This window comes from Melospiza georgiana, chromosome 3 (assembly GCF_028018845.1).
Source record: "Melospiza georgiana isolate bMelGeo1 chromosome 3, bMelGeo1.pri, whole genome shotgun sequence".
Lineage (NCBI taxonomy): Eukaryota > Metazoa > Chordata > Aves > Passeriformes > Passerellidae > Melospiza > Melospiza georgiana.
In genome coordinates, this window is record NC_080432.1 from 1,456,635 (window position 1) to 1,471,314 (window position 14,680).

Below are 14,680 nucleotides of genomic sequence, written 5' to 3' on the forward strand. Positions count from 1 at the left end.
AAGGCCGGAGAAGATTTTTTCCTGGAATTTCGGGGCCTCTCCCGCCGGGCATTGTTGGGATGTTGTTGTTGGCCGGCGGATCCCGCAGCGAGGGCTGCGATGGATCCGGGACAAGCTCCGGTCCAGGAACAACAACAACAACATCAACCCCTGGCACCGGGAATCTCCCAATTCCCCCTCCCGGAGCAGCGGGACTGGCAGGATTCCAGGAAAACCCCGGGAAAACCATTCCAAGTTGTTGCCCAAAATCTTGAAAAAGGGGAGCAGGGGGGAATCAGGGAAATCATCTCTGTGGCTGCAGCTTTCAAATTCCAACTTCAAATTTCTTTCGAAATTTTGGAATTTTGGGATTTTAAGCCTGGATTGGGATGGGGTCCAGTGCTGGAATTGTGAGCTGGGGGTGCCCAGGGGGGTTTATCCCACAGGGATGGGGTGGGATAAAGGGGTCACATCCAGCCATGGGGAGACAGCCCCAGCTCCCTGGAGCTGCCGGTCCTTGGAAAACTGGGAATTTTCATGGACACCTCTCAGGCCGGAAGGCTGAGATTTCCCATGGAAAATCCCTTCCTGGGCTCCTGGAGACAGGAATTCCTCTCCAGCTCCATCTCCCACATGTGGGGAAGGGGCTTGGAAAATGCATGGAATCATGGAATGGTTCTGGTGGGAAGGGACGTGGAAGGGTCTCAAATTCCACAGGGACAATTCCCACTGTCCCAGGATGCTCCGAGCCCCGTCCAACCTGTACTGGAATGTTTTGGGGTGGGTTTGGCCGGGAACTGTTTGGGATCCAGCTGGGCCACGCGACTTTCCTTGGAAAAGAGGCTGGGGAAAGGGTCAGCGGCACAAATCCAAGGAAACACCTCGGGATCCAGCAGGAAAAAACAAAACAAAAACCACAAAAACCCATAAAAAACCCAAAAGAAACCCCAAAGAATTCGAAAAAATCCCCCCAAAAAGCCCCAAAACACCCAAAACCCCATAAAAGCCCCCAAAGAATTAAAAAAAAATTCCCTAGAAAACCTCCAAAAAAATCCCCCAAAGAATCCTAAAAAACCCCAAAAACCCATAAAAATCACCAAAGAACTAAAAACAAACTCCAAGAACCCCCCCAAAACCTACAAAGCACCAAAGAATTACAAAAATTCCCCCCAAAAATTTTAAAACATCCCAAAAATCCATAAAAAACCCCAAATAATTCTAAAAAGATTCCCCCCCAAAACCCAAAACACCCCAAAACCCCATAAAAAACTCCAAAGAATTAAAAAAAAATCCCACCCAAAAAAACTCTAAAAACCCATTAAAAACCCCAAAGAATTAAAAAAATAAACCCTCCCCGAAAAAAACTCCAAAACCCTCCAAAACCCCATTAAAAAAAAACATTAAAACCCATAAAAACCCCAAAATAATTTAAAAAAAATTCCCAGTGGGATCGGGATGTTTTCCTCTCCAGAGCTGGAGTTTCCCACATGGATCTCAGGAGGCGCCTGGGAATTCCCATTTCCTGTATCCCCACCCCTGATCCCCCAATCCACTAAAAATCCTCTGAACCTGCGGCTGGGAATCTCATCTCCAACTTTTTCATGGAATTGTGGAATCGTTGAGGATGGAAAACTTCCTTGGACCCCCTGGAATCCAACCATTCCCCTGATCCACGTCCCCAGGGACTGAAATCCCTGTGGGAATTATCCTGGCACATTCCAGGGCTCCTGCCTCCCCTTTCCCAAATTTTGCTGAGTGCAGGGATGGCAAAGCCCCTTGGGAATGCCTGGAATTCCCACCCAGCTGCTCGGCACAACCTTTTCCCTGAGGGAATTGTTCCCAATTCCAACCTGAACTTTCCCCTTGGGGCTGTTCCCTCTGGTGATTCATAAATCACAACAAAATCCCAAATATCCTAAAGTTTTTCCTCAGGGAACGTTTTTCCCTGTAGTTTTCCATCCTTCCCGTGCGATCTGCTCCACCTGAGCCTCCTCAGTCCCTCAGATCCCTCCCAGGAATTCTGGGGACCAACTGGGATGAGCAGAGGGAGCTGAACCCTGCGCCATTCCAGGAGGAGAATCCCAGCTGGAATTCTGGGACAAACCGTGGGATTCAGGAACGGGGATTGGGAAGATGCCTGGAAGAACCTGATTCCAGCTTGGACAGGGACAGGGGGAGGTGTCAGGGCTGGGATGGGGTGGGATTGGAGGTCCCTTCCCACCCAAACCATCCCGGGATCCTGGGATGGATCCAGGCTGAGGTTCTGTGTCCCAGCAGAGAAATCCCATGGGATGCAGCTCTGAGGGACCAAAGGAAAACCCTGAGCTCCAGGGAATCCTTGGAGCTACTTTCCAAGCCTCAAGGGGCTCCAGGAGAGCTGGGATTTGGGCAAGGGCTGGAGGGGCAGGAGGCAGGGAATGGCTTCCAGTGGGAAAGGGGAGCTTGGGATGGTGGGATCTTGGGAAGGGATTCCTGGCTGGGCTGGGATTCCCAGAGAATCCCTGGCAGTGTCCCAGGGTGGATTTGGATCACCCTGGGATGGTGGGAAGTGTCCCTGGGATGGGATTGAAGGTCCATGAATCCCATCCCAAACCATTCCAGGATTCTGGGATCAAGGACACTCAGGATCCATCCCGAGGGATTTTTATGGAATCTGGGGATGGAAAAGGGAAGGGAGACACTCCCTGGAGTCCCGAATTCCCAGTGAAGCCCCTGGATCCCAAAATTCCTTCTCAAGGAGGAATTGGGATGGGGCTGCATCCAATGGCAGGCTGGGAGAGCTGGGAATGTGCAGCTGGATCAGGGAAGGATCCAGGGAATCCTTGGAGCCGCTTCCCCATCCCAAAGGGGCTCCAGGGGAGCTGGGATTTGGGCAAGGGCTGGAGGGAGCCAGGGAATGGCTTCCAGTGGGAAAGGGGAGCTTGGGATGGTGGGATCTTGGGAAGGGATTCCTGGCTGGGCTGGGATTCCCAGAGAATCCCCGGATCCCTGGCAGTGTCCCAGGAAAGGCAGGATGGGCTTGGATCACCCTGGGATGGTGGGAATTTGGTCCCTCTCCAGGTGGAACAGGATGAGCTTTATGGTTCCTCCTCACCCAACCCATCCCAGGACCCTCCAGCCCTTCTCCAGCACCTGCCCTCCTTCTCCAGCCTTGGATCCCTTGGATGGGAGGGATCCTCTGGGCTGGGAACTTCCCCTCCAGGCACCGAGGAACCGGGAATGTCCCTGGGTGAGGTCACCCCAGGGTCCCTCCTGACCTCCCCCCACCCTCCTCCTCCACAGTGTCCCGGCCTCAGGCGTCCCCCGAGGAGCTGAAGGCGCTGATGGGGAACGTCCAACACCTCAACGAGACCTTCCGGGACCTTCAGCTGCAGCTGCTGCCGCGCCCCCCGCCCCAGGGCGACCTCCTGGAGCACGTCTGGAGGCTGCAGGACCTCCTGCAGAACCACTCGGACTCGCTGCTGCTGCTCTCGAGCTCGCTGCAGAGGCTGCAGGCGCTGCTGCGGGCGCTGCAGAGCCAGGCCGGACAGACGGACAGCTCGCTGCAGAGGCTGCGGGACTCGCTGGGCCAGCAGAGCGACGCGGCGCAGCTGGAGCTGTCGCGGCTCTCGGTGGAGGCCAACAGCAGCCGGCTGCTCCTGGAGCACCACCAGCACCTCCTGGGACACCTGGGCGGGCGGCTGGAGGCGCTGGGCGAGCAGGCGGCGGCGCTGGGCGCGGCGGTGGAGTCCATGAACCGCAGCTTCTCCTACGAGCTGCGCCTGCAGCGCTCCCGGCTCCGGGACCTGCAGGGGCTCCTGGGCAACGCCAGCGCCGACGGGCGCAGGATGAGGGCGGCGCACGGGGCCATGGAGAGGCAGCTGAGGCTGGAGCTGGCCCTGCTCAACAACGTCACCGAGGAGCTGCGCATGAAGGACTGGGAGCATTCCGTGGCGCTGAGGAACATCTCCGTCATCCGGGGTGAGTGCGTGGTGGGAACGATCTGGAACATCTCGGTGATCTGGGGTGGGAACATTCCAGAACATCTCCGTGATCCGGGGTGAGTGCGTGGTGGGAATGCTCCAGAACATCTCTGTGATCTGGGGTGGGAACATTCCAGAACATCTCTGTGATCCAAGGTGAGTGCATGGTGGGAACGATCTGGAACATCTCAGTGATCTGGGGTGGGAACATTCCAGAACATCTCTGTGATCCGGGGTGAGTGGTGGGAACACTGTGGAACATCTCTGTGATCCGGGGTGGGAGCATTCCAGAACATCTCTGTGATCCAGGGTGAGTGAGTGGTGGGAACATTCCAGAACATCTCCGTAATCCAGGGTGGGAACATTCCAGAACATCTCCGTGATCCGGGGTGAGTGAGTGGTGGGAACGCTGTGGAACATCTCTGTGATCCGGGGTGAGTGCATGGTGGAAACATTTCAGAACATCTCTGTGATCCGGGGTGGGAACATTCCAGAACATCTCTGTGATCCGAGGTGAGTGCATGGTGGGAACGATCTGGGACATCTTGGTGATCTGGGGTGGGAACATTCCAGAACATCTCCATGATCCGGGGTGAGTGGTGGGAACACTCCAGAACATCTCTGCAATCTGGGGTGAGTGGTGGGAAGGCTGAGGAACATCTCCATGATCCGGGGTGAGTGGAGGGAACGCTCCAGAACATCTCCGTGATCTGAGGTGAGTGCATGGTGGGAACGATCTGGAACATCTCTGTGATCCAGGGTGAGTGAGTGGTGGGAATCCTCTGGAACATCTCCATGATCTGGGGTGAGTGGTGGGAACATTCTGGAACATCTCTGTGATCTGGGATTATGTGGTGGGAATGCTGCGGAACATCTCCCTGATCTGAGGTGAGTTGTGAGAACGCTCCTTAACAGATCCAGGGTGAGTGGTGGGAATGCTCTGGAACACCTCCGTGATCTGGGGTGAGTGATGGGAACAGTCTGGAACATCTCCATGATCCAGGGTGAGTGGTGGGAACATTCCGGAACATCTCCGTGATCCGAGGTGAGTGCATGGTGGGAACGATCTGGAACATCTCTGTGATCCAGGGTGAGTGAGTGGTGGGAATCCTCTGGAACATCTCCATGATCTGGGGTGAGTGGTGGGAACATCTCCGTGATCTGGGGTGAGTGGTGGGAATCCTCTAGAACATCTCCGTGAATTCAGGGTGAGTGGTGGGAACATTCTGGACCATCTCCGTGATCTGGGGTGAGTGGTGGGAACATTCTGGAACATCTCTGTGATCCGGGATTATGTGGTGGGAATGCTGCGGAACATCTCCCTGATCTGAGGTGAGTTGTGGGAACGCTCCTTAACAGATCCAGGGTGAGTGATGGGAACAGTCTGGAACATCTCCATGATCCAGGGTGAATGGTGGGAACAGTCTGGAACATCTCTGTGATCCGAGGTGAGTGCATGGTGGGAACGATCTGGAACATCTCTGTGATCCAGGATGAGTGAGTGGTGGGAATCCTCTAGAACATCTCCGTGAATCCAGGGTAAGTGGTGGGAATCCTCTGGAACATCTCTGTGATCGGGGGTGAATGGTGGGAATGATCTGGAACATCTCTGTGATCCAGGGTGTGTGGTGAGATCAGGAATGGTCCCCATGGGATGTGTCTGTGGGTGCTCAGGGATTGGAGAATCCCTGGATTGTCCAGTTGGAGAACAGCTCCAGTGGAGTTGTTGAGGTTGGAAAGGCTCTCCAAGGTCATGGAGTCCAGCTGGTCACCACCACTGATCCACGTCCCCCCAAATCCAAGTGGATTTTAATCCCATCAGAGATGGGGACTCCAAACCACCCAGGGCCTGTCCAACCCTTCCCAGCCCTTTCCATGAAGGAATTGTTCCCAATATCCAGCTAAACCTTCTCTGGTGCAGCCTGAGGACCTTTCCTCATCCCATTTCTTGTTTCTTGGGAGCAGATGCTAAATCCCAACCAGCTCCAACTATTCATGAAGTTGTGGAGAGGGAGAAGGTCCCCCCTGAGCCTCCTTTTCTCCATCTCAGCCCCTTCCCAGCTCCCTCAGCCCCTCCTGGGGCTCCATTCCTTTCCCAGCTCCGTTCCCTTCCCTGGACACGCTCCAGCCCCTCCAGGTCTCTCCAGTCAGGAAGGTCCCAGATCCATCCCCATCCATCCCCACTCAGGTGTCTCCATGCCCTTGGACTCTCCAAATATTCCCCATCCATGGTTTGGAAGGAATCTCCCAAGGTTCCCTCAAAGCTGCCAGGAAAAACCAACCTCCCCCATCCCATCTTCTCTTCATTTCCCACCCTCAGCCCTTCCCAAATCCCGGAATTGTTGGAGTGGGAAGGGCCCTTGAATCCCATCCTGTTCCAACTCCAACACCCCCCACTGTCCCAGGCTGCTCCCAGCCTTGTCCAGCCTGGCCTTGGACACTTCCAGGGACCCAGGGGCAGCCCGAGTTTCTCTGGGAATGCCGTGCCAGGGAGGAGGAAATCCATGGAGAAACCCAGGAGATCCCAGTGGGAGCTCCAGGGCGGAGCAGGAGGTTGGGAGCAGCTCCTGCCCCGTTTTCCACCTGCTGCTCCTGCGGAGACCCCACGGGCTGTTGTTGCTCATTCCTGATGCTTCCAGCTGGAATTCCAGGATCCCACTCCAGATCCCACTCCGGATCCCACTCCGGATCCCACAGATTCCTACAGAGCATTCCCAGATCCCAATTCCTGATCTATTTAAACACATCCCTGCCCTTCCTGCCCCTTTTCCAGCTCCCAGAGCCCTGCCTGGGTCTCAGCTTCCCGAGTTCCCGGCTTTTGGGATTTGTCAGAAAACAGCTCCCAGTCCTCGCCCTGGATGGGTGGGAATGACCCTTCCCGGCCTCTCCCTGCCCTGTTGTCTCTCATCCCAGGAATATTTTTTCCCCTGTTATTTTTTTCCCCAAATTCCCTCTTCCTGGTGTTTTGTGTCCTGATCATTTTCAGCTTTTGGGATTTGAGCCTTTGCAGAATGAGGGATGTATTTTGCTGGAATTCCAGCTGGAGTTCCAAGGCCAGGGAATTCCAGTGCCAAGGCACTTGTTCCCCTTTTTCCAGCTGCTGATGATGTGGTGGATCCCCAGGAGCTCCAGGAGATCCATCCCTCCGGAATACCAACAGCTCCTGGGGTGCTGCCCCTCATCCCGGGGGACCCTGGCTCCCGATCCCTGTTTTTGGGATGTTTTTGGGATGTTTTGGGATGCTGGGATCACCCTGCCCCAATCACTTCGATATTTCCCTATTTCCCCGCTCTTGGATCCCACTTTTCCCTCCCCATCTGTGGGAATGACGTCACCTGCTCTGGGATGAAGCCACCAAGGGTGGGACCCGTCTCGGAGCCCTGGAATCACGTTATCCCAAACCAGACCCTTCCCCGAGGGCCGGCACCGGATTTATCAGCCCTGACACATTCCTGGCATCCCAAACTTCCCTCTCCTCCCATCCCATGGACGATTCCTGGGGCCTCGTGCCCAGCTGGAGCCATCCCAGCTCCAGATGTCCTTGGGTGAGTCCGTCCTGTTCCCGGCTGGGTTTGGCCGAGCCCTTCCCTGCCTGGGGGGGCCTTTTCCTTCTCCCCAAATCCTCGGCTATCCTGGATCCTGGAATTGGGTGGTGGCAGCTTGGGAAGGTCCCCAGGCTCCTCTCCAGCATCCAAGGATTGCTCCAAGCACCTCCCGTGGCTGGGGAAGGACAACACGGAGAAGTTTTCAGAGACTTTCAGAGTTTTGGGAATTTCGGGAGTTTTTGGTGACTCCCATCTTGGGAGTCATCACGAGGGAGAATTCCTGGGATCTGCTCAGTGGATCCCTGGGTGGGATGTCCTGGATCCCAGCAGGTCCCAAAGGTGACAGGGCAGTCCCATCCCTCAGGAAATGCCTCATCCCTCTGGGATTGGAGGGTGGGAAGCAGGAATGGGATTTCCCAGGTGTGACCCTCAGGAGCTGTGGGGTGGGAAGAGCTGGGAATGCTCCGGAGCCTCTCCCAGCCAACATTCCCGGTTTTCCTCCAGCCCAGCTGCTCCCCGGGTCCCAAGAGCTGCTCCTGGGATGGGACCATCCCCGGGAGCATTCCAGAAAATCTGAGGCTGCCTCATCCCTGGAAGTGCCCATCCCAAGGTTTGGGATCCATCCCAAGGTCTGGGGTCCATCCCAGGGATCCAGAGTCCATTCCCAGGATCCAGTGTCCATCCTCAGGATCTGGGTCCATTCCCAGGATCTGAGGTCCATTCCCAGGGTCTGGGGTCCATCCCTGGGATCTGGGGTCCATCCCAAGGGTCTGGGGTCCATCCTCGGGATCCAGTGTCCATCCTCAGGATCTGGGGTCCATCCCAAGGGTCTGGGGTCCATCCCAAGGTCTAGGGTCCATCCCAAGGGTCTGGGGTCCATCCCAAGGTCTAGGGTCCATCCCAAGGGTCTGGGGTCCATCCCAAGGGTCTGGGGTCCATCCCAGGGATCCAGAGTCCATTCCCAGGATCCAGTGTCCTTCCTCAGGATCTGAGGTCCATTCCCAGGGTCTGGGGTCCATCCCTGGGATCTGGGGTCCATCCCAAGGTCTGGGATCCATCCCCGGGATCCAGAGTCCATTCCCGGGATCTGGGGTCCATCCCTCATCCCCTCAGCCCCTGGAGCTGTTGATTCCCTGGGAAAGAGACAGCCAGGGCTGGTAATTCCAAGTTTCCCATCATCCTTTCCTATTCCAAACCATCTCCAGTTGGGATGCTTCCCAACCTTGACGTGGTTCAGGATCCCACTCCAGATCCCACTCCGGATCCCACGGATTCCTACAGAGCATTCCCAGATCCCAATTCCTGATCCATTTAAACACATCCCTGCCCTTCCTGCCCCTTTTCCAGCTCCCAGAGCCCTGCCTGGGTCTCAGCTTCCCGAGTTCCCGGCTTTTAGGATTTCGCAGAAAACAGTTCCCAGTCCTCGCCCTGGATGGGTGGGAATGACCCTTCCCAGCTTCTCCCTGCCCTGTTGTCTCTCATCCCAGGAATATTTTTTTCCCCCTGTTATTTTTCTCTTCAAATTCCTTCTTCCCATTGTTTTGGCTGCCCATTATTTTCAGCTTTTGGGATTTGAGCCTTTGCAGGATGAGGGATAAAACCCAGGATTGGAATTTTGTGTGCATTCCTGGGATTTCACCAAAATCCCGCTGTCAATCCTCTCCTCAGGGATCATCTCCAGAATTCCCAGAGGATCATCCCAGCTGGACAAATGGAAAGTGTCCCTGTCCCTGGATGATCCTTAAAATCCTTTCCAGGCCCCAAAATTCCAGGATCCTATGAACATTCCCAAAATCTGTATTTTCCCTGATTTCTTGCAATCATTTCATTGGGAATGTCTCTGCTTTTGGTCCAAAGGAAAATTCCCAGAGTCATGCTCAAGGTGGAGCTTCCAGGTGAATTTTCCTGGCACTTGGAGCCAAAAGGTTGGTGGGATCCAGCTTGGAATTTCGGATCCGCAAATCCCAGAAGTTTAAAATAATGGAAAACTGCTTTGTCCTGGCTTTGTTCCCACATTTCTTGGTGATCCTGGATCTCCTGGAGCTCCTGCTGCTCATTCCCAACTCCAGAATGTGATCCTGGATCTCCTGGAGCTCCTGCTGCTCATTCCCGACTCCGGGATGTGATCCTGGATCTCCTGCTGCACATTCCCGACCCCGGGATGTGATCCTGCATCTCCTGGAGCTCCTGCTGCACATTCCTGACTCTGGGATGTGATCCTGCATTTCCTGGAGCTCCTGCTGCACATTCCTGACTCTGGGATGTGATCCTGGTTCTTCTGGATCTCCTGCTGCACATTCCCAATGTTGGGATGTGATCCTGGATCTTCTGGAGCTCCTGCTGCATATTCCCAACTCTGGGGTGTGATCCTGGATCTCCTGGAGCTCCTGGTGCTCATTCCCGACCCCGGGATGTGATCCTGGATCTCCTGTAGCTCCTGCTGCATATTCCCGACTCCGGGATGTGATCCTGGATCTCTTGGATCTCCTGCTGCACATTCCCAACCCCGGGATGTGATCCTGGAGCTCCTGCTGCACATTCCCAACTCTGGGATGTGATCCTGAATCTCCTGGAGCTCCTGCTGCACATTCCTGACTCCGGGATGTGATCCTGGAGCTCCTGGAGCTCCTGCTGCACATTCCCGACTCCAGGATGTGATCCTGGATCTCCTGGAGCTCCTCATGCACATTCCTGACTCTGGGATGTGATCCTGGATCTCCTGGAGCTCCTCATGCACATTCCCAACTCTGGGATGTGATCCTGAATCTCCTGGAGCTCCTCATGCACATTCCTGACTCCGAGATGTGATCCTGGAGAGCTCCTCATGCACATTCCTGACTCCGGGATGTGATCCTGGAGAGCTCCTCATGCACATTCCCGACTCCGGGATGTGATTCCCGCCCTCCCGTTGTGTTCCAGGGCCGCCGGGACCCAAAGGAGACCGAGGCACGGAGGGGATGGAGGGGGAACCCGGCCTGCCCGGCCTCCCCGGGCCCCGAGGTAAGGAGAACATTCCCGGTGTCCATAAAACCCCTCCCAAACCCCATCCTGAGATATCCCGGCTGATCCAAACCCACCGGGGCAGCCCCCGGTGATCCCCACCCATCCCTTGGGATGTCCCAGCTCCTGAGGGACACCAGGATGGATCTGCTCTCTTGGATCCTGGAACATCCATCCTGGAGGGAAAAACCTCACGGCCCGCCCGGCTCCAGGAAATCCGTGCTGATATTCCCAGATTTCCAGGGTGTCCCAGCCAGGCTGGAGCAGGAATTGGCCACCCCATTCCCAAACGGAGCTTTCCACGGCACCAGGGCTGGAATTGCTGCTGGATCCCTCCAGCAGATCCCAGGAATCTGACAGAGGGGCCTTGGCTCCAAGATTTTTCCAGGATTTTCTTTTTCCAATGCCAATAATGCAAATTTCCCCACCCTCCCTTCTCAGTTCCATTGTTTTGGGGAGGAATTCCATTGGAAGCCACCAGAGGACATTCCCACCCTGAGGAAGACTTGGCTCCAGCTGTTTCTGATTTGAAGGAAACCTGGGAATGCTGCTCTGCTTCCAAGGGCTGGGAATGGCTCGGAGCAGGGGCAGGATCCCCCCGGGGACAACTTTGTCCCGTGGAGGTGACGGGATCCATCGTGCCGGGAGCAGGGATCCCCTGGGATCCACAGGATGGAGCTCCAGGGCCAGGAGCAGAGCCAAGTTTGGATCCAGGTCCAGGTCCAGGTCCAGATGTGGATCCAGATCAAGGACTAGATCCAGATCCAGATGTGGATCCAGATCCAGATCCAGATCCAGCTTTGGACTCATAGCCAGGTTAAAGTCTGGGTTCAGGTGTAGGTCCAGATCTAAATCCAGGTTCAGGTCCAAGTCCAGGCCCACATGTCGATCCAGATCCAGGTCCAGTTCAACGTCCAAGGCCTGGTCAAGGTCCAGGACCAGCTCCAGGACCAGATTCAGGTGCCAGTTCAGATCTGGATCCACATCCAGATTCAAAACCAGGTCCAGATCCAGGATCAGGACCAGTTTCAGGTCCAGGTCCAGACCAATCCCTGTGATCCCCTGCTCCAAACCCACCCCACAGGACTCTGGATGTCAGAGGCAGGTCCAGACCAAGACCCAGACCCTGACCCAGATCCAGACCCTGACCCAGACTCAGATCCAGATCCAGACCCAGACCCAGACCCAGATCCAGATCCAGATCCAGATCCAGACCCAGACCCAGACTCAGATCCAGACCCAGATCCAGACCCAGACTCAGATCCAGATCCAGATCCAGATTTGGATCCAGACCCAGATCCAGACCCAGACCCAGACTCAGACTCAGATCCAGACCCAAATCCAGATCCAGATCCAGATCCAGACCCAGACCCAGATTCAGATCCAGATCCAGACCCAGATTCAGATCCAGATCCAGATCCAGATTTGGATCCAGATTTTGATCCAGACCCAGATCCAGACCCAGACTCAGATCCAGACCCAAATCCAGACACAGATCCAGACCCAGACACAGATCCAGATTTGGATCCAGATCCAGACCCTGACCCAGATCCAGACCCAGATCCAGACCCAGACCCTGACTCAGACCCAGACCCTGATCCAGATCCAGATCCAGATCCAGCTCCAAATCCAGACCCAGACCCAGCTCCAAATCCAGATCCATGCCTGGAATCCTCTGCTCCAAGGATTCTGAGGCCCTGTGACCTTGCTGGGGCTGCTTTGGGCTCAAACCCTGGGATTTTGGGATCGCTCCTTCCCTGGCCCAGCCCAGCGAGGCAGAGCCAGCCTGGAAATCCGATCTGCCTGGGCCAGCCCCTCCAGCTGCCCGCGTTCCTGCTCCCTCCAGCTGGAATTTCTGGCACTGACGGACTCGTGGCTGTTTTTCTTGGGTGTAACAACCCTCGGAATTATATTGGCTCTTTTCCTTGGTTTTCCTTTTTTTTGTTCCCCATTTTTTTCTTGTTCAAACAGAAAAACAAAGCAACCCCAGGAGGGTTCACCTTCGGGAAGAGCCACGATTTTTAAGTCTTTTCCTGGAGTTTTTCAGGATGCAGGCACCACCCTTTGGATCTGAGAAGGTTGGGCTCAGGTGTATCCCTGGAAAATCCCATTTTTTATGGAAAATCCCCTTTTCCATGGAAAATCCCCTTTTCCATGGAAAATCCACCCTCCTGCCCCCATCCCGCAGAAATCCAGGTCCTGATCCCTCCTGGGGACGGACACAGCAGGGAAGGGTCGGAGCTGGGGACAATCCCTGCTGGAGCCAGGGCTGGAATTCCTCCTGGAGGATTTTTTTCCTCGTAAACCAGAGGAAAATCGTGGCTAAGTTTGGAAAAGCCTGGCCCAGGCAGGGCGGGAGCAGCGGTGCCGGGGAACCCAGGGCTCCCTCCATGGGGACAGACCAGGCTTAGGTCCTGGTGGAGCTTTGGATCCAAGCCCGGCTCAGACTCGGGATGAATCCCGCATGGATCGATCCCATGGGATCATCCCCAGGTCCCAGCAGATCCCGTCTCCAGCACAGGGTCCCTCCCTCCACCCCGGAGCCAGATCTGGATCCAGGTCCAGGACCAAGCTGGGCTCCAGGACTAGTTGCAGATCCAGGTCCAGATCCAAGTCCAGATTTCAGATCCAGACCCAGATACAGGTCCAGTTTCAGGATCAGAACCAGGTCCAGGAACAGATCCACAACTGGGTTTAGACCCAGGTCAAGGTTCAAGACCAAGACCAGATCCAGGTCCAGGACCAGGTTCATGACCAGATCCAGATCCAGGACCGGATAAAGATCCAGGTCAAAATCCAGGTCCAGCACCAGGTGCATGACCAGATCCAGATCCAGGTCCAGGACTGGATAAAGATCCAGGTCAAAATCCAGGTCCAGCACCAGGTCCGGGACCAGGAGCAGATCCAGATCTGGGTCCAGGTTCAGGTCTGGGACCTGGACCAGATCCAGATCTGGATCCAGGTCCAGGAGCAGATCTAGATCCAGGTCCAGGAGCAGATCCAGGTCTGGTCCAGATCCATGTCCATGTCCAGATCCATGTCCAGGTCCAGATCCAGATCCAGATCCAGATCCAGATCCAGATCCAGATCCAGGTCTCAGGTGGATGGAGGTCACCTCCAAGGTTTGGATGTGTCCCCTGTGAAGGAATTCCCGAACTCCAGCCCAATCCCCACCTCCCAGAGGTGGGGAATGCTCACCCCTGGGCATTCCATCCCCCGCTTCAGCAAGCATCCACCCCCTTGGACAACATGGATCCTGGAGACCTGGGGCTCACAGGGGACACATCCCAATTTCTCGGGATGGATCCTGCTTTCCCTCTCTTGATCTCCAGCTTTGGAGCCCCGTTTGGCTCCATCCCAGCCTAAGGATGCTCAGGAATTCCTTAGCACCCGGATAAATCCATCCTGGATCCCAGGGAAGCGCAAGAAAGGATGGGACTGTAAGAGCCGAAATGAGGGATGCAGGGCTCCAGGCATTTCCCCCCCCGTTATTTTTCCAATACAATTCCTCGTTCGCATTGTCTTGGCTCCTGATTGTTTTCAGCTTTTGGGATTTGAGCCTCTGCAGGATGAGGGATAAAATCTGGGATTGGTTACATTGTATTATATACTTTTGTTTACATTGCATTATATACTTTTCTTTGGGTTACATTGCATTCTATACTTTTCTTTTGGTTACAATGCATTATATATTTTTCTTTTGGCTACAAATCCTTTACATATTTTTCTTTTGGTTACATTGCATTATATACTTTTCTTTTGGTTATAATGCATTATATACTTTTCTTTTGGTTACAATGCATTATATACCTTTGGTTACAATGTATTATATACTTTTCTTTTGGTTACATTGCATTACATATTTTTCTTTTGGTTACAATGTATTATATACTTTTTGTTACATTGCATTATATACTTTTATTTTTGGTTACAATGCATTTTATATTTTTATTTTGGTTACAAATGCATTATATACTTTTGGTTACAATGCATTATATACTTTTCTTTTCGTTACATTGCATTATATACTTTTATTTTTGGTTACAATGCATTTTATATTTTTATTTTGGTTACAATGCATTATATACTTTTATTTTGGTTACAATGCATTATATATTTTTGTTTACATTGCATTATATACTTTTGTTTCGGTTTAAATGCATTATATATTTTTCTTTTGGCTACAAATGCATT

The 14,680-nt window shown here is 54.1% G+C and overlaps 1 protein-coding gene across 1 annotated transcript in view; it reads left to right on the forward strand.

Moving 5' to 3' along the window:
* The window catches only part of SCARA5 (scavenger receptor class A member 5), a 30,236-nt gene that overhangs the window by 5,484 nt on the left and 10,072 nt on the right, over positions 1-14,680 (forward strand). The window contains exons 3-4 of the mRNA XM_058021816.1: positions 3,262-3,939; positions 10,406-10,486. Of these exons, the coding sequence (XP_057877799.1) occupies positions 3,262-3,939; positions 10,406-10,486 (759 nt within the window). The remainder of the gene's footprint in view (positions 1-3,261; positions 3,940-10,405; positions 10,487-14,680) is intronic.